This window comes from Tympanuchus pallidicinctus, unplaced genomic scaffold (assembly GCF_026119805.1).
Source record: "Tympanuchus pallidicinctus isolate F22 unplaced genomic scaffold, pur_lepc_1.0 scaffold5, whole genome shotgun sequence".
Classification (NCBI taxonomy): Eukaryota; Metazoa; Chordata; class Aves; order Galliformes; family Phasianidae; genus Tympanuchus; species Tympanuchus pallidicinctus.
Window position 1 is genome coordinate 56570306 of NW_026294769.1, and position 27787 is coordinate 56598092.

General features: G+C 42.8%; 1 protein-coding gene across 2 annotated transcripts; it reads right to left on the bottom strand.

The window, feature by feature from the left end:
* Nucleotides 1–1770: 1770 nt before the first annotated feature.
* AZIN1 (antizyme inhibitor 1) lies at nucleotides 1771–27488 on the bottom strand. Of its 2 annotated transcripts, XM_052704756.1 has the most exons (12): nucleotides 27202–27488; nucleotides 20889–21026; nucleotides 13962–14159; nucleotides 11701–11874; nucleotides 11246–11418; nucleotides 8499–8633; nucleotides 6684–6765; nucleotides 5408–5482; nucleotides 4200–4365; nucleotides 3488–3606; nucleotides 3085–3299; nucleotides 1771–2443 (listed from the first exon to the last, which is right to left on the bottom strand). In XM_052704756.1, the coding sequence occupies exons 3-12, from the start codon at nucleotides 14061–14063 to the stop codon at nucleotides 2332–2334; spliced, it is 1353 nt and encodes a 450-aa protein (XP_052560716.1). In that variant the 5' UTR covers nucleotides 14064–14159; nucleotides 20889–21026; nucleotides 27202–27488; the 3' UTR covers nucleotides 1771–2331. The 2 variants fall into 2 exon arrangements, with proteins under 2 accessions (XP_052560716.1, XP_052560717.1); XM_052704757.1 differs by lacking the exons at nucleotides 20889–21026; nucleotides 27202–27488 and adding an exon at nucleotides 12862–13032 and having other exon boundaries at nucleotides 13962–14082.
* Nucleotides 27489–27787: the final 299 nt, after the last annotated feature.

The following is a 27787-nucleotide window of genomic DNA, read 5'->3' on the forward strand; positions in this document are numbered from 1 at the left end:
TGGAGCTGCTGTCACACACCTCAAAGGTGGAATCCTTTCAACTGCTCCTGAGGGAGCTGGCACAGCTTAAAGCCAGTCGTAACCCTGTGCTGTCTCAAGTTGTTGTCCTGTGTCTTCCTTGGGAACCGGGATGCAGCTGAAGGGTGTGAAGGTACAACAAACAGGTAGGGACGTGCAGACCACACACAGGAACTTGCACTCAGTGACAATCCCATGACTGCAGCCAGCTGCACCAGCAGGAGCAGTGTCTGGGCAACAAGTGGAGTTGCAGATGTGTATTCAGCATGACAAAGCTATGCTAGTTCCTACTTAGTAATTACTAGATGGAAATCACTCCACTTTTGTTTTCAGTAAAGATTATAGGTTGCAATAACAATATAAACAAATAGCAACACTTGCAACGTTAATTGCAATACATACTGCATTCAAAATTCACATTCTTTCAATAGCAAGCTGCCTTCAAGTACCATCACTATTTTTGCTCTGACCGTATCATTTGGAGGCGCCTTGTTCTTAAAAGTGACCTGCAAGTTAACAGAAAATAACTTCAAAACAGCTCTTTTATATATCTTAACCAACTATAGCTCATTCTACAGTAAAAAATGGTGTGGTCTGTTCTGCCTAAAGGAAAACTTTAATAAGTAGATTGAACTAAGTGCAGACCGACTTCTTAAAATGTCGAGACGGCTCATCATTTCAGGTTCAAAAAAAGAGTAGGGTTCCAACTGTGATTACTTCCTCCCTTCCCTTTTTCTACATTTAATCCAGTCATTTTTCTTAACACTACCTTCAACATAAGTCACCTTGTACTTTAGCTTGTCAGGACAGTTTTATAGGCCAGTTAAGTTCTAACTGACAGGTCTGTGCACTGCTAAGTTTTCTTTAGTTTCAAGTACAACTCATCACGTTATGAAACCTCAATTCTTCATTCTGCGAGGCTCTCTCACAATACACTCACAACTAAAAGGTAGAAATTATACCTCCATCTATCTGTTAGAACAGTCCCCTCTGATTACATGATCCATAACATCACACACCATTTCAGAACCCTGAGAGCCCTCCACAGTTCTCACACGGGGCAGACAGAGTTAAAATGAGAAAGAAAAGCACCTGAAAGACATCAAAGGGCTCCAGTAATAAAGAGAGTCCCCAGGTGGTTGCAGCAGTACAAGTTACTTGGTGCATTTGGTGTATGTACTTCTGGTAGAGTGCTTTACTTTTATTTTGTGGATATATTCAAATTAAGCCCAGCGCAGGACAGCACTGATGTGTCTGAAGACCTGCATGGCCCTTCTGATGAGTTGGGGCTATACAGAATAAGTTGAAATTGAAAGTCAGACAACTCGTTGAATGCTAAAAATAATAATAGCTAGCAACCTGCTACAGAACTGCTACAGAACTCATAGTGCTTGTAAAGCTGTACAAACCCATGCTGCCCTGGGGGCACTACACGTGCACCAGTTATGACCACTATCTCTCCTTTGTACATTTGTCATCTGTTGCGGGTTTGCCATTGGCTGTCAGAACTGAAACTATAGTCATGCTATCAAATTAACACCAAATTAACACCACAACTTGCATTTTAGCCTTCCGGAAATGTACTCAGATTTTCATTTTATACAGATTTATCAAGCTTAAATTATTTACAATTTAATGCCAAGCTGCAATAAAGGCCAAAAGAAAAGGCAGCTTCCCAATCACATAGACATCTATCTGCTCTACAGCTACCTCTTCTGCCTGCTCCCTCCCAAAGGTATCCTGAAAAACATGAAAATCTACACAAAGTTTTATTGCAATCATACAAGGGGTACATCAAGGGTCAAATACAACAAATACTATGATGCAATTTTACATTTATTAAACTACAGTTCAAAGCACAAATTTACACATTCTAAATACACTAAACATCTAATGAAGTCACACTGGTCTCCCACTGACATTTGATATATCTGGGCGAAAGACAATAACTTTACAAGACTTTTCTAACAGGAATCCTTAGTATAAAAACTGTGTACTTGTATGTAAACTGTTGAAGAACCCAAGTGATGGGTTTCCATCTCCACTAAGTCATCCATTTTGTTGCATATTTAAACGCTCAGGGGTTGAATAAACATAAGTTTAAATTTGGATGCCATTATCTAACCCTCCCTCCCCCCGGTGAATTGTAGCTGTAGCTTGTTTTGCCTGGTCCCCATTAGCTATTACTATTTTTTCAAGTTTTGAAGAGAATGAATTGAATTTCAAGATTGTTCCATTTCTTCCACACTGGAATGTTGACCAGACAAACTACAGACTTGCAACTGCAGGTCTAAATGAAGCGTTAATGCCTGTTTAAGCTGCAGTGGAAAAGCGGTCTTCTGGGCTCAGCTGAATGCAAGAAGGCACAAAGAAGAAATTCTTCATCAATGTGTCTGAAGCAATTCCAGCATCTTGCATCTCATCCCTGCAGCAGAAAAGTACGGGTTGTAATACAGAGTTTTGTGTACAACTTAATACTGAATACGGCATTTTAAGTCTACCGCCTCTAGATATGTTGGCTTCAGTCTCAGCAGAAGGGAGAATCACCCACACGTGAACACAGCAGGCGCAGGAAGGCTGCGACTCCATCAGAACATCTGCAGGAATGTATTTCTTAGAGACTGGAACACTATGCAACTCAAACCATCTACGCATCAATGCTGTGACCTACAGCTTCCTACAGCTACGATGCCAATGCTGTTTGCAAGTCACAATTAGGAATCGTATTAGGAATTTCCTAGTTTTGCCTAATTGCATGTTTGCACATGCAAAGTTTTGTAGCTGTACAGTTTTCTAATTCTATTAGGGAAACCTCATCAGCTGCCATCCGGCAGTAGGCAGCTATGACTCAGAAACAACAACCACTAAATGCACAGTCCACATTAGATATGTTGCTTTCCTTTGCCAACCCTAATGAAGCTGGAGCTTTATCACAGCTCTCAAGAACACACAGCCATTTGTGGGCTCACCTGCATCTTCCAGTACGTGCCGTTCTAAACATTTAGGCAAGAGTACATTCCTGAAATAGGTAAAAAACAATCTTGCAACTGCTGAGAATTTTCTTACCAGTCGCTGAAGGACATCATGTAGTAAACGAGTGGCCTCTGATAGTCACTGAAGGTGGACTGTTCACCTAAGGTACCAGAACCCATGTTATCAAAGATCAGCCAATCTCCAACACTCAGCTCAGGAAGAAGACAGTTTTCCACAATTTGATCAAGCTCATCACAGGATGGACCCCAAAGGCTGCTTGCGAACAGAGGCTCATCTTCCTTGTATTTCTGTACAGACATGTACCAGGGCAGGCTTTAGGTTATCCAATAAGAACAATATTCAAGCATACACCAGGATAATTTTATAAACCTATAGTTACATATATAGACTGTATGCACAATATATACACGTTGTGTGTAATCTATGAATTATAACAATAATAAGGTCTATCCTGGAGGAATACAGAAGGACTCACCTTGTGAACCTCTGGGTTAGTATTCAGTTTCTCAGACAATTTGCTTGCAAAAGAACCATAAACACCATCATTGATGTAGTATGTAAATACTGGTTCATCATCATTCCTAGCTTGCTCCACTGCAGGTCAAAAAAAAAATTTAAAAAAAAAAATATCAGAAAACAGGTTATGAAGAGTCTATTTATCACAAAAGAAATGCATGCAAACCAACTTAAATCAAATGTTGCCTACTGAAAATGGACTGAATAGGAAGATTATGAACAGAGTAAGCAGTATGAAACAAGATTATGAACAGAGTAAGCAGTATGAAACACGTTGTAGCATTAGATGTGAGGCTTAACAAAATTACTTCAGCAATGCTGAGTAATATTAATCCAACATCTACTTTAGCAGAGAAAAAAACTCACTCTATTTTATGTTTTATCATGTAATTCTAGTACAGAACCTTCCAATGCACCTTCTGTAAAGTACGTGATCTTGGCCTAACCACTGACAAGTCAAATCTATTAAGTAAACTAGAAATGCCTAATAATCTCACTTTCTTTGTTACATTTCACAGATAACATATGGCCAGAACCAAAAAACATGGATTACATGGCATAGAAGTACAAGGCATACATTAAATATACACCAAGACAAACTAGTTTTTTCTTACTGGAGAGTGCAGTTATCTGCACCAATTCACAGGGTGTAAAAGAAACACACTGCTTACCTCCAGAAGGAAGAAGTTTGTCACAATCAACAGCTTTCTTTGCAATTATGTTAACTGCCAGTGTAAAAGCAGATGAAACATAGTAACATCCAGGCTCTGCAATCACCTCAATACCAGATTCCTTAGGAAAATAGACATCCAGCAAAGGCCTGATGACATGATTAACCTGGGAAGTTTAAGTCAGATAAACACATGAAATTCAGCTTACATGTGATATCAGATACAGACATACCGTCAGTCAGAAGCAAAAAGTTCAGAAAAGCATGGCACGAAGCTTATTCTCTATTATGAGGATTGTCCTTACAAGAAGGGCCAAATTTACAAAGTGTTTCAACATGCTAAAATACTGTGGACTGAGCACCACCAGTGAGAATCAAGCAGTCCCTCCTCCCAGCCAAAGTTTAAGCTAAAGGATAACACTCAGATAACACAAGTCACTTCAAAATTTTTTTCAGCATAACAGATAAAGTTGTATTGAAATTGAAGAACACCAGAAGTGCATTTTTGTGGTTGGTTCTGAAAGCTTTTGTATGAGAAACACAGTAAGTTGTTCAATACTGATGCTCAGATCTTCAATAAGTACATGGTCTAAGTTTAAACAGTATTTTGAACAGTAACAGAACAGTTAAAGCTCACAAAGAATTCTGATTGTCATTAGCAATTTGTCACTGAATGGCTTTCACTGTCCTACATTCAAGATTGTCTTCAGAAAGACACAACAGTCAAAACAGGTTATCCTTTTGTCTGCAGAACTGAATAGCATAGACGCAGTTCAGGCCAAATCCACATTAAGAGTTACCTGAAGGCAAGATGGTTCATCTTCAGTTCTACAACAAAGTGCAAGAAGTTTTTGTAGCAGTGCCATTTACAACCCAAAGCATGCTGAACAATCCTTTTGCAGACCATGCAATAGAGTAACCAGCTACATAACTGCCAACCACACCAACAATTAGTCAGCAGCCTAATCCACCCTTACAGAAGTTATCTCAAAGATTGAATTATGGAAGTCACCGCTCACTCATTGTGAATAGGAGTAAAGAGGAAACAAAAGCAAATAAAAGACCTCCAGTTATTTGGATCTTATGGATTACAGTTTAACACAGAATTTAGAGTAAGTTTCAGCTATTAATGTTAACTGTAGATTCAAAGAGAAACATTTTGACTTCCTAAATCAAAACAAATTTCAGCTTTCAAGACAAATGGCGTACCTCTTCCAGCTGAAGCTCCGAACCTGTGAAGCCCCCACCAATATCCAACATGTTCATCTTAAAGCCAAATTCTTCCTAAAACGCACAGGCAGAACATTATGTAAGTACACAACAACTGTAACTACAAGCCATTCTTATTGCTGTTTACCATAGTCATTGTCTATGTATTTATACTTGGAGCATACTTGCAAAGAACAGTCCAGTGAACAAGCTGTATCATAGTAAAAATTAGCACCACTTCATCAAAATTAGTAGCAATAGCATGAGGGTGTCATTAGAGCCCAGTTGCACAGCTCTCAAGTAGAAGTACCACAGAAATGCCAATTCCCATCTTATGTCATTTACTGTGTTCAGACAGTGTTTGCCAACCAGGGTGGTGCATTCTGACAGAGATCAGTGAGCACCTCACTTTACTGCCCTGTGTGCAACCTGTCATAGGTAACACACTAACTGCAACATTAACAGCAGAGATCAACTCATATTCCCTCCGATTCTTTATTTAGGTTATGAGTTGCTTATTTATAAAGAGGTACTTCCAGAATGATATTTTGGGGTTTTGCAAGGTGGGAAATGCATATAAAACACCCAAGACTTATTTACATGAGCCAACAAGACTTATTTACCTTAAAAGATCCATTTGCCTTCACCCACCTTCAGATCCCACCAAAATATGACCCCTTTTAACATTTAAATGTTGTAACAAATAACCTCAGAAATCACACACACCAAGTTACCTCCATCACAATAACTGCCAAGATAGAAATGCTTCATGTTGACAACAACTTGAAAAAAGCCAATTGTGAAATTTGCAGGATTGAGATCTGAATTTCAAAGAAAGAAAACTTCACCAGAACTGGGAATATTTTGTTTTGTTTTTGAAAGGAAAAGTAGCAGCTGTTATTTATTTCAGCCATTTAGCTTCATTCTTCTCCAGGAAAGTAGGTCATCTTAGAAAACAAAGATACTTGCTATGTAAGTATATCAACACTTATTCCAGTGCTACTTGTAAAAACTTCATGCTTTATAGCTACTGGCAAACTGGGTTACTCACTATCAGGGAGACAGTAATTCATTCGTTAACTTTTGTCCTCAATCAGGATTCTCAAGTCTGCTTTACCACTAGCACATGTCTCACAATGAAGTATTTAGCCCCTTACTAAAAGCTTTCCCTTAACATTGATACACTGTGGAAATAATGTAGTTGTTTGGTTAGCATGATTAGGGCAGAGTGGATCCCCCACCGCAGCACATGTGTGTGATTAAGTATCCTACTTACAGCCATGTCAAACACACACCGAGCGTCAGATATAGCATGAATGTATGTTTGCAGTTCCTTGCAAGAGCCTGAAACATGAAATCTGTAAGAAAAAAATACAGTTAGTACACAGAGCCTTGCAGCTTTCAGACAAAGCAAACAGGTTCACTACCTACAACAGCAGGGGAAGTAATTCAGCCTTAAACAGCACAAGGCAAGTTTGTGTGACAACTCATTAACTCAGATGACGACTGCCTTCTCTTCCACTGGATTTGCACATAAGGCCCATCTAGCTTCACAGCCTCATGCTGCTAGGAATGTCCTACAATTGTCTCATCTTAAAAAAAAGCCACAATCACAGAACTTTTCAGTCTATGCTATCAAAGCAGATAAAGTCCTCCTCCACGGGTGCCACCACTAACAGTACCTGATGGAAGTCATGTCTTATCCTCTTTGTACTGCCTTGCTTACATACCCTCTCTCTCAGGTCATTCAAATCTCATCCCAAGCTCAGGCCCTACTGTTCACAGCACCCACTGTCTACAGCACTGGGAAGAGGGTGTTGAAGAGCATGTCCCACCATCCAGTTACCTCAGGCCAGGTCTTAGTTTCATAGCAGGCCGGTGAGCAGGTAATTGGAAGCAGATCCAATGCCTCCCCTCCCACAGGCTCCTGAATCTCCTCTGGCTCCTTGTCTGGTGTGGTAGTATCAGAACACCAGTAGTAACTGAGATGTTTAACCAAGCACCAGTGCTCCTACAGGCTTCTGAAGACTCATACAGTGTGCTGGTTCTGGATAGACCACACACAGACCCATTTGCACCACCATACTAACTACATTTATTTAAGGAATGCCAATCTGAGATAAAGGTTATGAGTAACTTAGCTTTTTAAACTTGAAATGTCTAAAAGCTGTCATCTTGGTTAAAGTTAGCGCAAATATTCTGGATATTAAAGCAAATGTTCATTTTCTCTGTAGCATCATCTAATGATTTTCAAACAGATCTGTCATTTGTAGTGATTATAATACTTCCGTGCTTCAATTTAACATAGTTTTGGATAGATGGCAGATTTAAAACAGTTTCATTTTGAATTAAAAATCCAACTTTTGCTTTAAACACTTTTTTGCTGTTTTGACAGCCCATCCCATTTTACTTGTTTGATTGCTTCCTGAAAGCACGAGAGCGTAGCATAGAGCATAGCGGACACCAGCAGCTGAAATTAGAACAAACTCATGTATGCATTTTTCCTTCCAACAGTGAAATCTTTGTGTCAAACTTAAAACTAAAATTCCACAGACCATTTGAAAGCTCTCAGAATACTGTGATTCACTCCTGCCCTTGCAAGTGAAAAACCTTTCTGAATACTATGCCTTGACATGACCAAATTGTGACACAGGACCCAACTCTGAAAAATCCAATACTGTATTCACACTGTTCAAAATCATTCAAGGTATCTGATGATAGAGCATGAGATCTGTTCTGCTGCTTATTGCTTGGAAAAAAGAAAACAACATAAAGAACAAGTTATCATGGAAGATGGAGTACACAGCTAGGAGAGGAAAGGCTTCCAAACTCTGCTTTAACACTAATGGAAAGATTTTTAGTAGTCTAATTGCTTTGATGTCAGAAATAGTTATCGTATTTCATACTAATTTCTGCTTGGATACAAGCGCTCAGCTTGCAAGCTCATGATCTAGAATTTTTAATTCCTTATTTTAAAAAAGTACCAGAAAGGAGAAAAAAAAATAAAAAGCCTTTTTGTGCTGTAGCTTTAAGTCATGAACACATCACACAAACATCAGCTCAGCCAGCAGAGAACAATGAAGTTACTCACTTAACACCAACTATTTGGACTCCAAACTCCTTAGCACATTCCATGAGGTGCCTACAGTTCTTCAGAGTGGTGCCAAACTTCATATTCATCTCCTCATCAGCAGTGATGTCTTCTGTGGCAATGTGCAGTAAGAGCCTAAGAGAAGGGGAAGATGATTGGGGCAGTTGGTTTACATCATCAGCACATGTGAAGCCTGAAGACTGTCAGAAGTATGTTGATAATGTTGTCAGTACTCCAGCTCCATCGATGGATGAGTCAAGTGAACCTAGTAAAAACAATCCTGTACAGAGAAAAAACTAGCAATTAGGGGCTAAAACATGGAGCCAACAAGGGTAAGGGATTTCGAAATGCAGCAACTAAGACTCTATTGTAGCAGCAAGAGTCTGTTGGGTGCTGTAATAAAAGAGAATGTTACCTTCTGACATAATAGGCTTGCCCATAAAACCACATGTGACTGTAATATGCTTTCCCCTTCTCTGTCCTCTTGGTAGCCCAGGAGGAGAGCACAGAGATTCTCCTTCAGTCGCTTACATCTCAGATGTGGTCAAACACAACATCTGGTGAACCAGGTCTGACCCAAAGCGCATTCTGGATGCATCTCTCCTCCCCCAGGCCCCCCCATTTCTGGCTGGGCATAGTAACTGGGAGAGAGGTGCGGGTCGTCCCCCCTGCCATGCCTCTCCTACAGCTCTTCTGGAGCAGCGCTGCAATGAGCACTAACAGCCACAGGCAGCAAGAACACCCTCTGCTCAAAGCTGACATCTGGGCAGCACCGGCAAACTGCAGTGTCAGTTGCTGACAGTTTGCTGCCCTGAAGTAACACTGAGGGGCAAAGGCACGTTCACATCAAAACCTCTTCAAGTATACCCCCAGCATTTGGGAAATCAAACTGCTGTTCATTAAGAAAATCTGCAGCCTCCCCCATCCACTGGACTAGAGGGTCACTCTATTAACAATGTGGAAAAGCTGCATCATGAATAAATAAATACATACAGACTACATAGAGCACATCACAGTTAACCAAGAGGGAGAGCATAAACCCATGGTAAAAGCTCTGCAGCTGAAGTGAAGCAGTTCTGTGAACAGACACAGCCTGGCTGTAACTGCCACACATCAGAAGAACACAGCTGTATAGACACTGTGACATTTTGGAACTATAGCAAGGAAGAAAAAGGAAGAAAATCCATAGTTGTCACTTCAGTATTCAGGTTTTAATCAGTGTCAAAGTTTTAAGAGAATTTAAATCAAAATGACAACAAAAAAAAACACCAAACCAAGGGCAAGCAAACAACTCTACCACGTAGGAGAGCTGGAGTTCAGGTTTCTAGAAAACTTTAATGGCAATCTGCAACTCTTCTGTAGAATTTCTTGTGCCTTGCTATCAGGAACCTTTAATATACTAGGCTGTGGCATCCTTGAGAATTAGTACAGTTTGGCAACTCCTTCATTCTGCTTTCCCATTTTGCCATTTGTCTCAAGAAAAACACGCACCTTAACTACTCTTGCTGTGGCCATTGATATAGAGAGCACCTGCTGAAAGAGGCTGATAAGATTTGAAGGAATTAATTTAAAAACCCCTAGTAAAACACTATGAAGACACCAGTTAGAACTGGTAGATCGCTAATGATAGAGACGACAGCCTTAGCATAATAAAAGCACTCAAACGCACCAAGTATGTCAAAATTATACACAAATTATTTATCAGAGATTACATTCTTTGTGCAGGAAGTACTCTCCAGCATGCAAAGCACTGCCAGGCTGCATGAGGATGAGATTTAATTGTTACAAACAGCAATATTAGCTCCTGAGATTAAAAAAAGAAAAGAGAGACACCAAAACCCCAACCATGCAGTATAAGCAGTCCCCCAAACACTGGACTCTAAAATCTTCCCAATTCTTCAGTTATGGCCACAGTTTTGAGATGATGTGAATCTTTAAGGACTGTCTACAATCAAGGATTTTGTAAAGAATGCCAGGAATTCCATTTTTAAGTGTGCTCCGATGAAGTCTGCAGGAAGCTATAAAACATCAGTTACTGGGAAGCAACACAACATTCACTTAGGCTCTTGTTTATTTTAAAAAGATGTAGCCCATGGCAAAAGCCTTAGTATGTGAGGGGGGTGATGCTTAATGGCATAAGCAAGTATCTATCAATCCAAAGTAAGCCACTATGCACTGGCAGCAATGTCTGAACAGCCAGAATATCAGCTTTCATGATCTCAACTGAAAGCTTTTGAGTCAATCCATAAGTAACTGGCAACAGAACTGGAGTCACTAATTGTGGGAAATACCTGTAAGTATTTAACAGACCTCATGGCACATCCCAACCCTAGGGGGGACTCAATGTACAAGCTCATTTGCTGATAATCTCCACTTGGGCTTTGGCTAAAGCCATTAACTTTAAAACAGAACATACTGAAGCCAGCACAAAATAGCAAGAGAATGGACTTGCAGATGACAAGGTGTTTAACTTGCGAAGCTTAATGTCTGACATCTTTATAAGAAGATTATCCTACAAGATTTCTCCCAAAACAAGGGCCTTATTATTGTGCTGAGTCCCAGAGGAAAAAACACTGACGAGGAAAAAACCCTACCTTCAAGGGAGGTGCCATAAAGAGAAGAGAAAAAAAGAAGTGAGTTGCATTAAGGACCTAAATATCATTGCTGCAGCTCAACAAACAACCCAGAACACTGGCAAAATTAAGTTTCTACCACGTAAGAAACAGAACCAGAATTCTGACACTTACTTAGCATTTGGATGGTTACGTGCAATTTTCTTCAGCTCAATATCACTGTCACAAGTCATGATGTTTATTCCAGCTTTTGCTGCATACTTTATCTGAGAAGCTTGCTTGCAAGGATTTGTATATATAATGTTTTCAGGAGAAATGCCCAGGCCTTGCACCAAAGCCATTTCAGACTGAAAGACAGGAACATATAACAGATTTCAACAGTCACGTGTGCTATCTTTACCAAGTCTTTATTATGTGCACTCCAGTACTGTAAGAAACAGTTCAAATAAGGAGAAAACCAACCACCATTTCTAGGATAGAAGTATAGATTCTCAACAACCAGTTACATAGTATAACTTAAAGTATCAACTCCTACATGTAAACATGGGAGTTAATACCAGAAACTGATTTTAAAACAGTAGAGAGGTGGAAAGAAATGAGGCACAGACACACAGTAAATAGAAACTTACTTTACTGGAACATGCAAATCCAATCCCAAGGGTTCCCAGGAGTTCAAGTACACCTGGAGTAGAATTGCATCTTACAGTATAAAATGGTTTTATTGGTGCCATCACATTCTGCCATTGTATGTTTTTCTTCACAAGTTTTCCAAGATCACCAACATAAAATGCTCTTCTTCCAGTCTAAAAAAACAAAATTAGGAAAATAAAATCTCTGACATTGTGAGTTCGCTGTCAAGACACAAATAACCTATGAAAAAGTCATTTAAAAAAAAAATCACGTTTTTCTTTTTTCCTCCTATTAACTTAGGTTTGACCCTGAGCAATTCTCATTTAAGATTTCACCTAGCAATTTGAACTAGCTTTGAAATCAAAGGGAATACCTACCACTTCAAAGACACTATGAATGCTGTCTCTAGACAATACTCTGAAATTCCTGGACAAAAGGTACTACTTGAAAGCCAAACACTGATTTTATCTAGAAATAAAGAATGGGTTACAAATCACTTCCAACTCAGTACTTTTAGATGTCTGCAATGCTTTGGAGGAAGAAAATCCAGTAGGATGAAAGCATTCAATCTCAACATGATTTGCAGCTTAGATATATATTTTTTCCCAGTATACAATAATGTAATACCATTATTTTAGAATCCAGCTATTTTTACTGAAAAATTGTTTGATAATATCTAATAATTCATGTATTCAAATGTATTGAGACTGTTTTCTCCGTGTTTTACAGAGCACAAGTTGAAGCAGAATTTAGATACCCAAGTTCAATGCGTTAAGGTTGCAGAGTCAAGTACGTAGCCTTAAAGAAAACACACAATTGTCTGGGAACTGCAACAGTCCCTCTCGTGCATCCATCACCACAATCTTGCTTAATACCAAGTCATGATGTCGATGTAGAGGACCTAAATCCAAACTGATCATTCTGTATTTGTTCAAAATGTGCACTCAGTAACTATCCTGTAAACAAATAGCCTCCTTTATGTTACAGACCAGCACAAAATACATGATCAATCTGAATTAAGACTGTACATCACACATTAATTCTAGCACTTGACTTTTGCAGATACAAAACTTTCTGTTGTGGCTTATTGTACACAAAGTCTTTATTTCTGTTTTAAAAAAAACACAAATAGAAATTCCATCGGGTGGAAGCATACTGACCCCCTGTACGGGTCACCAGCAGGAATGGGATCTGGAGCTTTAGATCCATGGCACACGCCTTTACCCCTTGAGCTAAAGGAGTAAATGAAAGCAGCAGGAGGCAGCTATCCTCTGTGAGCCAGCCAGTGGTTGGAGACATGACATGTTGCCAGTAGTTTACCTATTTATTTGCTAGACAGAAAAAGAATATTAGGAATCAGGATTTGGGAATCCTTTACCTGAGTTCAGAAGGCCATGGGATTTAGCTATTTGCTTTATTATAGTTGAGCACTTGCATTGGAACATTAGTTCTGATAAACCCAGGGAAAAAGCGAACAACTCATAGCTGCGGCATACTGAGGATACAGGACTTGCTTAGTGAAACTTCATTCTTCATAAAGCTCTTTCTTTCTACAGCCTTGTCTACAAAACAAAGTCCATAACATCTGCCTACGCCCTAAGAAATGAGTGAAGTCTTATTTCAATAAAACTGTTACTGTACAACAGAATTAAAGTTATTTTTTTCCAGTGGATTACTAAGCCTTAACAGTTTTCAGACCAGTTTATTTTCTTAGAAGAAAAAACTGCACCTCACAATGTGCCCTCGTACCTTCTACGTGCACTTCTTACACAAAGAAGGATGTGGGGAAGACATATAACCATATGAGCGTGTCAGACCGCAGAAATGGCTTTGAGCTGGCTCAGCATATGCTATTTGCCCAAACTTTGGCACACTTTCAAGGGATAAGCAAAAAATTGTTTAACTCTGCAATATCTACTTGTCAAATTTCAGATTCCTGGCCTAAATCCCTCTATCAGTAATATTTCTTGAAGGAATGAGATAGAAACCTACATTTAATACATCAGCAAGATTACTTTCCTGATAGCCATGCTAAAGGAGGTAACAACTGCTGCCCACATTTCCCCAGCAGAACTCAGCCTACAGCAAACAAACAATAGCAAAGTAGAGTTAGAATAGAGAATAGGTAACTACTCTGTAAAGTGAGTTTTAGCCGACTGTTCCTCTGTTGCTGTCAGCTCATCAGCGCTAAACGCCTTGATCTACTTTGAAGATTTAAAGAGAACTAAACCAGAAGACGTGGAAGATGTATAGAACTTACATGAGTATGTTCATAAATACAGTTGTCAATAACATCTGCAAGAGTTGCTCCTTCATCCAACAGGCCAATGGAGTAATTTGCATCCTCGAGAAATCCTTTCATCTCAGCCGTATTCCGCAAAGCCGACAGTCATAAACCAAGAAACACAAGGGATGGGCTTCCAAGCCTTATATCCGGGTCCTTAAATTATGCAACAAACTGGACAAAGAGAACATAAGTCACTCAGAAAAAAGGCACAATTCTTCATCTCTTGACAGAAATGGAATAGTGTTTATTAAACAAAGCTGATTGTTTTCTCAAGACATCTGTATTTGCCTTCAAAAATCATACATTTCTCTAATTAAAAATGTTGACAGAAATGTTACAGCTGAAGGTTAAAAAAAATACATCAATGAGATGTATGAGATGTACAAGTTAAGGAGAGCTCTGGCTTCAAATGCTCCCAAGGCCATGACATGAGCCCTGGCTCATGTTTATTCCACGGCCTCCTCACAATAAGTAAATAAAATCACCATTTGCAACACAACTGTTTTCATACTGTTAACAATGTTGATGAAGCTTCTTTTCACTCAGCTATAGTAAGAAAACCAGCTATGGAGCAGCTGCTCTCCCTTCTCGTCATTATAGACAGTAGCAAGGAAAACCCTGGCACGAGCTTTGTGTGCCTTCTGCACAGTTCACTTCGGATATGCCAGCTCTGCTTCTCAGAAGAATGACTTACTGCCAGGTGCATTCAACTCAGTGGCAATGAGAACTTTCAGTTACATTCAGGAGATGAATGATAAAGACAAGTATGCTTCTTATTCAGCATACTCGTGTTAGGTGAGTCATACACAAAGTGAATCCTGCAGATCCAAAACAATTATGAAAGAGTAAGATAAATCTTGACATCAGTGTGCTGAGTAAATCATAATTATAAAAACAACGTCTAGGTGGTAGACACTGCAACAGCCAGGAAAATCGCATGCAGAGTTCTACCTCCTTTGAAGTTTGTGAGTAACAGATAAAATTCCTTTAAAAAACCTAACTTATAAGTTTGACTTGGGATCAATGAAACAAATGTGAACACTACAACCATATTTACGCAGTTGCTGTCACACTCTGAACAGGTATGTCCAACAACATATTTGATTTCCCAGATAATTAAAACAAGGACCTGAGTACACTCAGCTCCATAAAGTAACCCTGCTTTCCAGCAGCAGAGAAGCAAAGTAACTTTTTTTTTTTTCCTCCTGGAAAGTAATTTGGCATTAGTATTTTATTGAAGATTTGATACTATTCTTGAGTGTTAGAAAACCAATGGTAAAAAAAACCCAAACAAATACATCTAAAATGTTAACAGCAGAGTTTAGACCTTTTAGAATAACTCCTTCCTGCTATGATTTAAGCAGCCCAATGTTTAACTAAGTTTAAAAATCCTTCATGCATCCTCAGGAACTTGGCAGCTGTGTAACAGAACATTAAACTTTCTTTCTCCTACAATAGATCTTTTGTCATCCAGCTGCAAGAAAAATATCCAAAGAGAGGAATAAGAGGAATAAGTAAACAACCATCCTGAACGCATGCAAAAGCAAAACCATTTCCATTTTCAGCAGGTTATTCAAATATAGCAGGTAACATTAGCCACTCAAAAACCACAAGTTTCTCATTTTGTTACACTGAGAGGTGTTCATTTCAGGGAAAAATATATTTTGTTACATGTCAATCTACAGCTTCCTTCGGACAGTCTCATGACTTTTTCTTCAGTTCAACAAGACTCAGTGACCAGATTCTAGCAGGGCAACTCTGTGAAGGATGACCTCCCATGACTCCAGCTTCTCATTGCCCCTCCCCGCCCACATCTGCTCTGTCAGAACTCTAACTAGCTGCAACCAAATGAATGCACATGAGAAGCAACTGGGCTGACAGAAGCCTCGTAAGTGAGCGAGGTTTCCTCCCTCACACCGTTGGGCAAATTCCGCATTTCTGACCGTAAGCTCCAAATTCCCTATTCAAGCCTGCTGAACAGTCTGAAACCAAAACTAAATAATTTGAAGAACTACTTGTATGTAAAAGGGTAGTAACTAGATTTTCTTTACTTTTCCCACCCTTCTGGTACTATGAGGCACTTCCAACACTCCAAAGCCTGCAGACAGTCAGAGTCCCTTCCACTGCATTATGATGTACCTCCGTTCACCCCTCTGGGTCAAAGCACAGATCTGCACTGTTGGAAGCTCCGAGGACACTCAATGGCACCAGTAACAAGCAGTGAATAGACTTCAGACTCAGCAGACATGCACACACCCTGCAGGCTAATTGCTGCTGCCTCTGACTGCAAACCAAGCTTGGTCTAAACAATAGCCGCCTTTTTTCTCTCTCTCTCCAAGCCCTTGTATTTATTGAGTTACATGGGAGTGGATTTAGACTAATTTTATAGTACTTTTAAAGTAAAGATTTTATTTTTTTGTATTTAACGATTCTGGTGTCCAGAGTTTACAGAGACAAGTTGCCAACTTTTCTCCAAAAGCTGCCTTTTAACTTTCAGGGAGATCCTGTGGGGAAGAAAAGAACAGGTTCAAATAAAGCATGGAGGGAGATGAAGTCTTTCTACCACCATTAGTTCCTCAAGAACAAAAACAACAGTAAGAACACTTATTGGTAAATTTACTTAAGATCTAACTTCATCTTCAACTTAAAGTAGAGGAAAAATGTTTGAGAGCACAAACTGAACATATTAGTTTCAGACAAGCAGAGAGCTCTATGAAAGATGGTGAAAACATTTGTGTTTCACTCAACTAATTGATCACACCAACTTTAAACCAGAGCAAGGATTAATCAGGCAGCAAGAGCTTGTTGGTAGCTTTGATGCAAGTCACTTCCTAAGAGACTGTCTCCTATGCTTCACTTTATCAAGAGCACCTTCTGGTCAAGACGCAGAGAGGAAAATGAATCCATACACTTGTACAGGCAAATGAAACAGCCTGCAAGAAACCAGAGCAACTCAGTACAATCTTCCCAAGCCTGCTAAAGAACACTTCCTTTTTCTAAGCATGCCTGAACTTTCTAAGCACATCTGAACTTTCCATCTTGCAAAACCCACTCAGTAAGAAAAGCTAACATTGGCCTACCAACTTCTGTCCTCAGCCTCAGCTCATCCCTTCCCTCTCCCATACCTCCTGTGCAAGCAGAAATTACTTCTCTTCAGTCTTCTTGAGACCAAGATAGGAAAAAGTAGACTTCACAAGGAGAAAACCAAAATTCCTACAAGTACTGTCAGCAACATCACAAAATGGCGCATTCTGAAGAGATTTTTCTTTAACAGATGCAAAGTGATTTGGGATTGTACTACAGAACCTTACTTTTATTCTGCCCCCAACCTCAAAGGAAGGAAGAGAATCAAGAATGCATATGTAATAAGCACACGCAAAAGGAAATCAGAAGGATGATTTCAGACTTCTATGTCTGTAGATGGAGATAATTAGAGCTCAAAGTTCAGGCCACGTTAGGAATGGCCACATTAGGAATGCTGACTTATTGCTAAGTCATAGTTTTTACAAACTTCACCAGCTATTATACTTCCAAAGTGTCAGCCTGCACAATGCTCCAGGATGCATATTTAATAAGGGCAATCAAAGCTGTCAAACAGCATGAGGTTTCTATGTAGGCACAAAGCTGCTTCCTCTGAAGTAAGCAATACATCCTCAGGCCCCTCAGGATTTAGCATGATGATTTCCCAGATTAAGAACTTCAAGATAAAAGTTCAAATGTGCAAACACTGCAATTATTGCAAACATTTGGAACACAAGAAAATTAAAATACTCCGAGAAGTGCCTAAACACGTGCTTGTCACATGCAAAACATTCATAACAAAAACACCATTTGCATTTTTCATTACACTGTCAGAACTACATATTGGCTGGTCTGAAAAAAAAAAAAAAAAAAAAAAGCTGTTTTATTTTTCCCCACTCCAAGCTTCCCCTGCAACAAATGAAGACCCTGCAAACTAGACAGGTTCCAATAATGCCTCTCAGCTACATGCCTTATTGGGCAATATAAATATTTATAAGGTTAACAATTACACCAATGCAAAAATTGCAAAGAGGTGGGAGAGCTTCATCTCACATTCCTTACTGTTCTGGTGTTCTTTGAGAGTAAGAGATGAAAGAAGTAGGAACATTTTGTCACTAATAGTGCCAATTAGACACCAAAGCAGGTGTACCAGAAAAGTAGAAATGAGTCCTTTGTTTTTAGTACCAAAAAACGCCCATTTGTATTCAGAGTATCCTGAAAGACAACTCAGAGAGACTGCTTCACTCAGTGAACATCACTCAGTCACAGCTGTCAATCAAGGCACAGGTTTCTCTGTTTACAATGACAGTGAATATTCTGCATCTTCAATTTGCCCATCAGTAGGGTCATGGCAGAGTACCACTCAGGTGTTAGCCTTCTGCAAGAGATATACTTTGGAGAATTTTCTTTCCTCTTCATTGATGTTTGAGTACATTATTGAAAGCTGACAAGCTTAGCCCAGCTTCCCAGTAGGAATATCCTTGGAATTGCACACGTACTTGCATGGCAACATATTAACACTTCTCCTTGCCTATAAGGCAAACAGTGATCTCTTTCCTCTAATCCTTCCCATCTCCTCGCTGACCTCAACCCTTCACTGCCTTCCCAGCTCTCCTGTTTCATGACTGCCGCCCAGCCCCATTTAGACAGAAAGTCTCTTTAAGGCCAGCCTGTCCAAATAACAGCTACTTGCACTGGGCATAGGCAGGAATGGTTACCAGGTCATATTTTCATTGGTAATTTCCCCCATTTCTGATCTACCAGACATGGCAATAAATAGCACAGATCTTTTCAAGACCAGTAGTTCAGGCCACAGCTGCCAGGTTGTTTGCTCAGGAAGGCAGAGCCTGAAGAGCAAGGCAGAACTACATCCCAAATTCTTCCTTGTTCTCCAGTGTAATACAAGGACAGAAGCAGGAGGGGAAGAATTTAGAAAGGAAGCAAATCTAATATAATATAAGTACACCTTCAGACAGAAGATTTATATATAAGTCCCGTTGTAACATAAGATTAATAGTTACATTTAAAAGCTCAGCTGACCTTTTCCTCCATTCAATCACAAGTTGAACAGGACTCAAACTACCAATTAGCTGCCTAACTCAAATACTTCTGAGCTGTGTTTGAAGCAGTTCTCCCTGCTTCAGCACATCAAAACACACCGACTTACAGGCAAACATTTACAGAGCACTGCTACATACATCACCACTACATTCAATACTGAACTACTTACATTTACATACCGTATACTTGTGCTGAAGACATAACAGATCCCAGAGCAAAGTAAGTGCACAGAATACAGCAAATCTATTGGCATTTCCATTCCATTACAAGCTACACCTCTCACTACTTGCTGCAGCCTCAGTAAAGAGAACAGCCTTCTCCATAAAGAAGGAAACTCCTGAAGTAATACTGGCTGAATAGTTTAAAGAAATTCAAATTATCTTCCAGTACCTTTTATACTATATTGCCTCCTTCTTCCTAACAATTCTGCTGTCTCTCCTATCCTTTAACTACTTCTTCACTTTCATCCTATCGAAACACAAACCACCATGGAAGACAATTCTACCCACATACAGAAGTGAACTGCAGCTCAGAAGCTAAGCAAGGAAACTTTTAGCTCTTCACTTACAAAAAAAAAAAAAAAAAAAAAAAAAAAAATCAAGTTACCAATAAAACACCACCAATATTCAAAGAATTTTCACTGCTAGCTGTATTCACTTGAAAAGAACAGTGCTCTTTATAGAGCCAGCTATATTTGGCTAATTCCATTGTGTCTTAAACACAGCCAGAAGAACCCCATCCCTGGACAGAAAAGATAGAAATCACAATAAGCTGTGCTCACCCTGTGCTTCCCTTACCACTCTGTTTTCATAGGGCACTGTCATCAAGGTAAGTACCTTATTAGGAGTCACGCTACCATGACCAGCAGTTAAACTTGCTGTGGACTTCAAGCAGTACCTTGTTCAGTACATCACACCTAACCATTCTCATTCTTGAGTTTTACATTAAAAATACCAGATGATAATCTGGAGAGACGTAATACTGTTGCAAAATCAGCTCAATGCAGATGCTACATTTCCAGCCTTAATGATTCTATGCTTTAAGGGTATTGTTAAAACTGTATGAAGCTATTGTTTTATGTTAACAGAACAGAATAACCTCACACATTCCAGAGTCTTCTGTACTCCTTAAAATCAGCTCCATGCATTTGTTTGCTTTAATTCATCATGGATTTTGTTCTGCTCTCGTAACTGCTTGCCTATTAAAATTTAAATGCCGTTGTAATAGGTGTATGATATCCATTCAGCACAGAATTCCACCTTTTACAGCAGTTCAACTACAACTATTTGTGGAAGTGAACAACAAGCAGCAAATAATAGAGACAGGCATTTGGGGCGGCACACCCTTCACGATCAGCAAGTTACTGTTTACAATAGCAGATTTTAACTATTTTAACTATTTCAGCATAAACGCCCTCAGAAATCACAAAGTACTCAGAAAAATCATGATTTGATGTTAATGCCAAGCAGTGCCAACACACGACTAACACTGAGACTTGAAGCTACTGCATTTTATTTTAGGGTTTCTGTAGCTAGTGGTCCTAGCTCAGAAAAGTAACTATTTACAAAGCTTACTCACATGTGTTGAAGTCCCACAGAAACTGATAACACTGTTGAAAAAAGAATTACATAAGTACAAAAATTAAAGTGCTCCATTGAATGAAAGCCCAGGACACTATGCACACTTCCATTTTCCAGTTTTCAATAATCTACATAAAGAGAGTTATCTTGCTGATCAGAAAGCCAATACATACTATCCACAGTTTTGGAAGTGTTCATCTGCCCATATACAGATGAAGGGCAAGGAAAAAAGACTTACATGGACAAGTTAGGAGATGGAACCCTACTATCATCAGCTAGGTTCCCAAGGTGGCTCAGCGTTGAAGTCGAACTGTTCTCTATAAAGCACTTCTCCTAAGCCTTCTGGATAGTTGTAAACTTGATCAGAGATTTTGCCCTGTGGGAAGAAATGCATACAAAGGTAAATTTGATAGCCAGAATGAAAGAAAAACTTTATGTTCAAAGATGTAACATGCATTTTCAGTTCTGCATATAAGGAGGTCTGCAACTTCCCCTTAGGAAAGTCTACAATCACATACAGTGCCGTTTTCAGGTGTGAATGTAAGCTCCAGGTGAAACCAAGTCACATGTATGATGCACTGCTGAGATGCAGAAAATGGGCATGTGAAACTGCTTGCTTGTGCCTATCTTTTATTGCCCAAGCTGGAAGACCTTTAACCTGGAAGCAAAGAGCTCCTGCTTTAAGGAAGGCCTCAATGTTTACCACTCTCCTGGAAATACCTGTATCTCTGTAATTGTTATGATTTGTACTTGGTAATTCCTTTGCTACCTTCCCTTTCTCTGCTATGAACCCAGGTGGCATGTGGGTGAAAAAAGTGCTTTAAATAGTGAAGCTGAACACCATACACAAGACATGAAAAAGAAACAAAGCTATGCTTGCCTTCAAGAATGAGGAAACATCTTGGCTGGCCCATAGAGACTAAGGCTGTTACACACAACAACAAAGCAGTTTTCTAAAGTACATGGCTAAAATTAAGGCAAAGCAATGACAAAACAGTATGAAGAACACAAAAAGCAGTCAAGAGACACTAACCAGCTGTGCCGAGAAGTTATTCCTTCTAAAAGAAACCACCCCTTTCACAGAAATAAACAAAATACAGAAGAACTGGTTGTGTGAAAATCCAGCATGTGCTAAAGTTTCCACAAATTTGTTGTGGTCTATGGCATGAAATCCAGAAAGTACCAATGTACTGTTTAAAAAAAAAAAAAAAAAAAAAGTCTTTGCTGCTCTCATTATTTCAATGAGACTACATGTGCAGACTACAAAGATCTGGCTTCTCTTAACCCAAACAATCATCTTCTCAACTGCATTACAGCAAACCGCCAAAGTATATTTCCCCAGTTATTCTTGCTACTGGAAAGATAAACGACTGTACTCTAACTAAAGAGTAACTATTCCACAGCAAGAAGAGAAATCAGCTTTAGCTATAAATTACCATCAGCATTCTGTAGTATATAGTATTAAAAATAAGCTTCACTACTCAAAATTACCTGAGATATTACCACAGAAAAGTAGTGGTTGGATGGGACGACCTCTGGGTATCACCCAGCCCATCCCCTGCTACAGCAGCTCCCTGCGGCAGTCGCACAGGAAAGCATCCAGGTGGGCTCTGAGTATCTCCAGAGAAGGAGACTCCACAGCCTCTGTGTGCAGCCTGCTCCAGTGCTCACATCCAAGTAAATATGTTTTTCCTCATGTCCAGACTGAACTTCTGTGCACCAGTTTGTTCCCACTGCCCCTTCTTCTGCCACAGGGCACTACCAAAAAGAGCCTGGCCCCATCCACTTAACTCTCATCCATTTATAGGCACTAATGAAATCCCCTCTCAGCCTCCTTTCCTCCAGAAAGAACAGCCCCAGGTGTCACCCTTTCCTCAAAGGGGAGGGCTCCAGGCCCTTCATCATCTTCTGGCCCCTCATCATCATCTTCCGGCCCTCTGTTGGACTCTTTCCAGTAGTTCCCTGTCTTCCTTGAACTGAGCAGCCCAACACAAGGCACAGTACTCCAGATGCAGCCAGGGCAGAGTAGAGGGAAGGATCACCTCCCTCAACCCGCTAACCACACTGTTCTTGATGTGCCCCAGGATACCACTGGCATTCTTGACCACAAAGGCACACTGCTGGTTCATGGTCCCCCCCCCACCCCCCCCCCATTGCCTACCAGGACTCCCAAGTCCTTCTCTGAAAAGCACTTTCCCAGCAGGTCAGGCCCTAACCTGTATTGATGCACATGATCATTCCTCCCCAGGTCTAGGACTCCATATTTGCCCTTGCTGAACTTCATTTGGTTCCCCTCTGTCCAACCCTCCAGCCTGTCCGAGTCTTGCTGGATGGCAGTATGGTCCTCTGGCATGTCTGCCATTCCTCCCAGCTTCATATCACCAACAAAATTGCAATCGAATTATGGAGCTTATGGAATTCTGCCATCTGGAATTAATGTATATACAATGTGTTTTATCATCCCTTTCTTTCATTAAAGCAAGAAGTCAGTAACTTTTTGTTTTCAGATTATGCATACAACGGCACTTTCTTAAAATAAGCCAGGAGCCCATTTTACTGTTGTCATGCTGTACTTACTATACTCAAGAACTTGTACAAATTCCAATGATTTTTGAATTAAGTTTACCTTCCTACTGAATAAGTCACTGACTACAGGTACTTCTAGGAGGAATGTGTGACCTTTACTGCAGCACATAAAAGGACATGCTCTGGACAAATATAATCAGCAGTACTCTTCTGATAAATGCTCTCGCATGCCCAAGAAAGCACGCAGAGACACAGCTTCCATGAAGTCAGAATGAAATCCAATCATTTTCTGCAGTATGTTAATCATGAACTGCTCTAAGTTCCAAAAGCCCTTTGGAATTTCCTTTAAACAAAGATTATTTGTCTGGAAAATCTACACAAGTGTATAGAAAACGGTCTGACTTATTTCATATTGGCAAATCTGCATGAAGGAGACATTTGGAGATGAAAATATGATTTTAAAGCATACCGACTTTACTCCATAAGGCTCCATAAATAATTTAACTAACAGAGAGTTAGTTTGCTCTGCTGCAGTAGAGCAGGACAACCGTTTTAAGCCACAGAGGCATAGCAGATGCCCATAATTCACATGGACAATGCCAATGTTGTCTATGTGATGAAGCACAAATGACAAGTTCCACTGTATAAGGGTTTTAAAGTAGGTATACAAGTGTTCTTCACTTAGCAGTGAGCTTGAAGTTATGGGTATGCGCTTTGCCTTCTAATACTCAAGTGATACCTATTTGCATGTATTTATATACCATCTGTAAATATACCAGCAGGTGCCTAGAGTCTGACTGCATGCAGCTTGACGAGCTATGCTGTACTTCGTACCAAACCAATAACATTATCCTGAGGAACAAGAAAAACCCTAGCTGTTCAAAGACCAGAGTTTTTCCTAAACAACTGTGTCAGCATCACGCGCCCTACGAGCATCAGCCTGAGCCCTTTCTAGCTGATATGGCCCTCAGATCCCAAGCCTGACACAGACAGGCCTACAAAACTGAGCATAATTCATTTTCTTTGCTAAAATGATCTACCGCATCTCTCAAGTTCCAAAATAAACAAAAAATAATAATTAAAAATCTAATTATCTGAAATAAAATATCTAGGAGCCAAACCCTAAATATCTAGAAGCGGCCTCACACAAGCAGACAGACAGACTCAGAGGCACCAGCTCCTCAGGTCCACAAATAACACAAGCTATTCTTCTGGTACAATGGGTCTTTTCCAGCCCAGTGCCAAGGCATTTCTGTGAGGCAGTCTGAGGGAAGTGTGGCTGTGCACGCTGTCCTGAGGAACACGCAGGTCTGCCAGTGGTTCTCCCATCATCCCTCTCCTGCACTAGATCAACTGCATTTCAAACTGAAATTTGCCATTAAACCCGAATTAGTCCATTACATGATTAAGCATCCCTTCAGGAAGAGACAGTATAAACTCCCTGCCAGAGCACACTGTCTCTCCTTTAATTGGAGAGATTGAATCATTCTCAAATCATACGCTCCAGCTGAGCATTACTGCAACAGCTTTTTCTTTAAAAAATACAAAATAAAAAGAAACAGCCACCAGCACCAAACTAACCCAGACCATAAGCCTCCACGCAGTTGCAGCACCGGAGGACACAGTGAGCCTTCATCTTGCCTCCAGTAAAGCAGGAGAAAATCTTGCATGGCTGTTTGCCACCAGACAATGCCACCCCACGCAAATTCTTGTGGAAATCTCTCTTTTTCATGGGTTTTACATCCTGGGAGCTGGTGGCTGCCTGCTCTCCCCTGGCAGTGAGAAGGAAGGAGGCCGGTGTGCTCAGCCCACTGCAGGCAGAGGGGGGAGAGAAAGGGGGCACCTCCCTGCACTCGCCACAGTTCCAAACACATGGGGAGGGGGCTGTAGTGTCACAAGCATCAGCCACAGCAGCAGTAGCATTGTTTGCAGGGTGACAGGAAGAGAAGAACTAGACTGGACCAGTCCAGACTGGAACAAACCCCTCCTACCATTACTATTATTCACAACCCCCCACCACCCCCCCCAGCACTGCTGTCTCTCACATTTATCAAGGAAAGAATGGCAGCAAGTGCCGGGGCTTCAGAGCCAAAAACCCAACAGCTGGGGTGGGGGTTGAAGCTGAGCAGCATCCCCCAACCCACCACCATGCAGCACAGAGAGCCAGCCGCACTGCTGCCTGGGAAAGGAGGCAGACCCAGCTATCCCGCTCTGTGGGATGCTGTGTTTTGGTGCCAGGTGGCTATTTTCAACCGGGAGTACACAACCAAATCATGCTCAGTCACTGGAGACTGCTACAGAGCTTGGAAACTCTGCTTCTCCCATCTGCTGGCATGCATGGGTTGTGCAGGATTCCACCATGCAAGAGATGCGCATCGGAAGAGCTAGGAGGAAGGTTTTAGCTCACTCATTTTCCTCTTCGCCATAACCAGGTTTCCTGGCAAAGACATGCACCTCCCTGGGATGTGAATGGGTCTCTGACATCCGTGGTGCTGCCTACTAACAGCCACAGTGCCTTCCTTCACCCATCTCAGGTGTCCTACGGCTGCAGCCCCCTTACCCACGTTACATGCCCTTCCCCCCCCCCCCCCCCCCCCCAAACCATGATGGCAGCTTGCTGTGACCAGCAGTGTGGGACACCCTGACACCCACGCTCATGCTTCACTTTGGGCCACAACTCAACCCTCTGCTCCATGCTTCCCAAAAAGCCACAGCACAGCTAGCAGCAGCCAGCTGAGCAACCAGGACCATCAGAGGCAGCCGCGTTGAGGAGGCTAAGCCCTAGGCAGGAGCCTTCCAGAAGGAGCTGCAGCACCTAACCTGCAGCTGTACTGACTGACCAAGGAGTTGGGAAACGGTGCATCCTTGAGACAAGCTTTTTTCTACTGCCTTCTCTGCTTCTTGGGAGGAGGAACATCTCTGGCCACAGACAGCTGACTGGGAGCAAAGGACTCCCCTTTTTTCCTCCTGGTGCTGAGGCAACGTGCCCCGTCATTTCTGCTCTCACGCCGGAAAGAGCCACTTGTGCAACACCGCATGACTTGTGCCATAGCCTCCTGCCTCGCGCTGTCACCGCGCTGCCATCAGCCGCACTGAGAGGGACAGCCGAGGTAACACGGGGCCACCTCGGGAGCGGCTCAGGTGAGGGGAGGAGAGGTGTGACAGCTCGGGAAGGAACCCGGATGGATGGCCACGGTTACAGACACACAACATGGCCTCTGCGAAACGGAGGAGGAGAGACGCCTCGGCCACGCCGCGAGCACCTCTGCTTCCCCGGCTCCCCTGAGCGGCAGCCAGGCCCCTCCGGCGGCCCCGCGTTCCTTTCCGGCTGTCATTTACCGGCGGGACCGCGGCCGGCAGGGCGGTCCGCAGCGCTGCGGGCGGCTGTGACAGGAGCGGGGCCGGCGTGCCGGGGAGAGCGTGCCGGACAGCCCGTTCGCCCCGAGGGACCCCCGGCCCTCCCCACGGCCCCGGGACCCACCGGCGGCACGGAACTCCCCCCGCCGCCCCGGCGGGGGACGGGGTAGGCGGCACGCAGCCCCTCCGCGGGGATCCGCCATGTTGGGGCCGCCGGAGCCGCCGAGCCCCCCACCCGCTCCCCTCGCGCCGCGGCCCCCTCACTCACTCACTGCCGAGCCCCGCGGGAGCGCAACGCGGCCGCAGCGCGGCCCCGGCGCCCGGCCCGCCCCTCCCGTCCGCCGCTCGGCGGGCACGGCCGGCCGCCATGTTAGCGCGGCGCCCGCTGACCCTCCGCCCGCGGCTCCCTTCGCCCACCCCATCCCCGGGACGCGGCCCCAAAGCGCCGGGCGGCGGCGGCGGCCCCGCAGCGGCAGGGGAGAGGGCCTACCCCGGCCGTGACTCATCCCCCCCGCGTTCCGTTTGCCTCCGCCGGCGAGGGGACAGCCGGGCTCGCCCTGGCTGGGAACGGGCAGCGTGACGGCGGCCTCAGCCTCAGCCCCGGCCCCGCTTCCCGCCGGCCCCCGGGTGCCCCGCGCGGGTGGGGCAGCCCCGGCCCCAGTACTCACGTGAGATAACGGCCCGAAAGATTTGGTAAATCGTCTTCTCTTTTTAGGCGGAATTTTTAAAGAGGGATGTGGGAACCTACAGCAGAAATACAGGCGGCGGCAGCGGCGCCTTCCAGGGCCATAGGCTGCGGGGGCGACCGGCGGGGAAAGCGCAGCGCAGCGCCGGTATGGGAGGGCACGGACACAGAGAGACGAGACGGAACGGAGCGGGCCGGGGCGCGGGGCTGCGGCGGAACGCGAACGGAGCGCGGGCGGCGGAGCGGCGCGGCGGGCAGAGGAGCAGGGGGCGCCGCCGGCAGCGCTCTTATAGGCGGGGAGGGGCCGGGACCGCGCGTCACCGGCTGCGGGGCGGGAAGAGCCGTCGCCGCTCCCGCCTTCCCGCCTCAAACCCGGCTCCCCGCGGGCCTGGCTGCGCTCCCGCCCGCCCCGTGCCGGCGGCGGCGGAGGCGCTGCCCCGCCGCTCCCGATCCGCCGACGTGGAGGCGGCCGCCGGGGCAGGTGCGGGCCGCGCTCTGCGGCCGCTTCCCTCGGGGCCCGAGTACCGCGCTGAGCGGGACCCGCGTCCGCCGCTCTTTGAGGCGCCGGA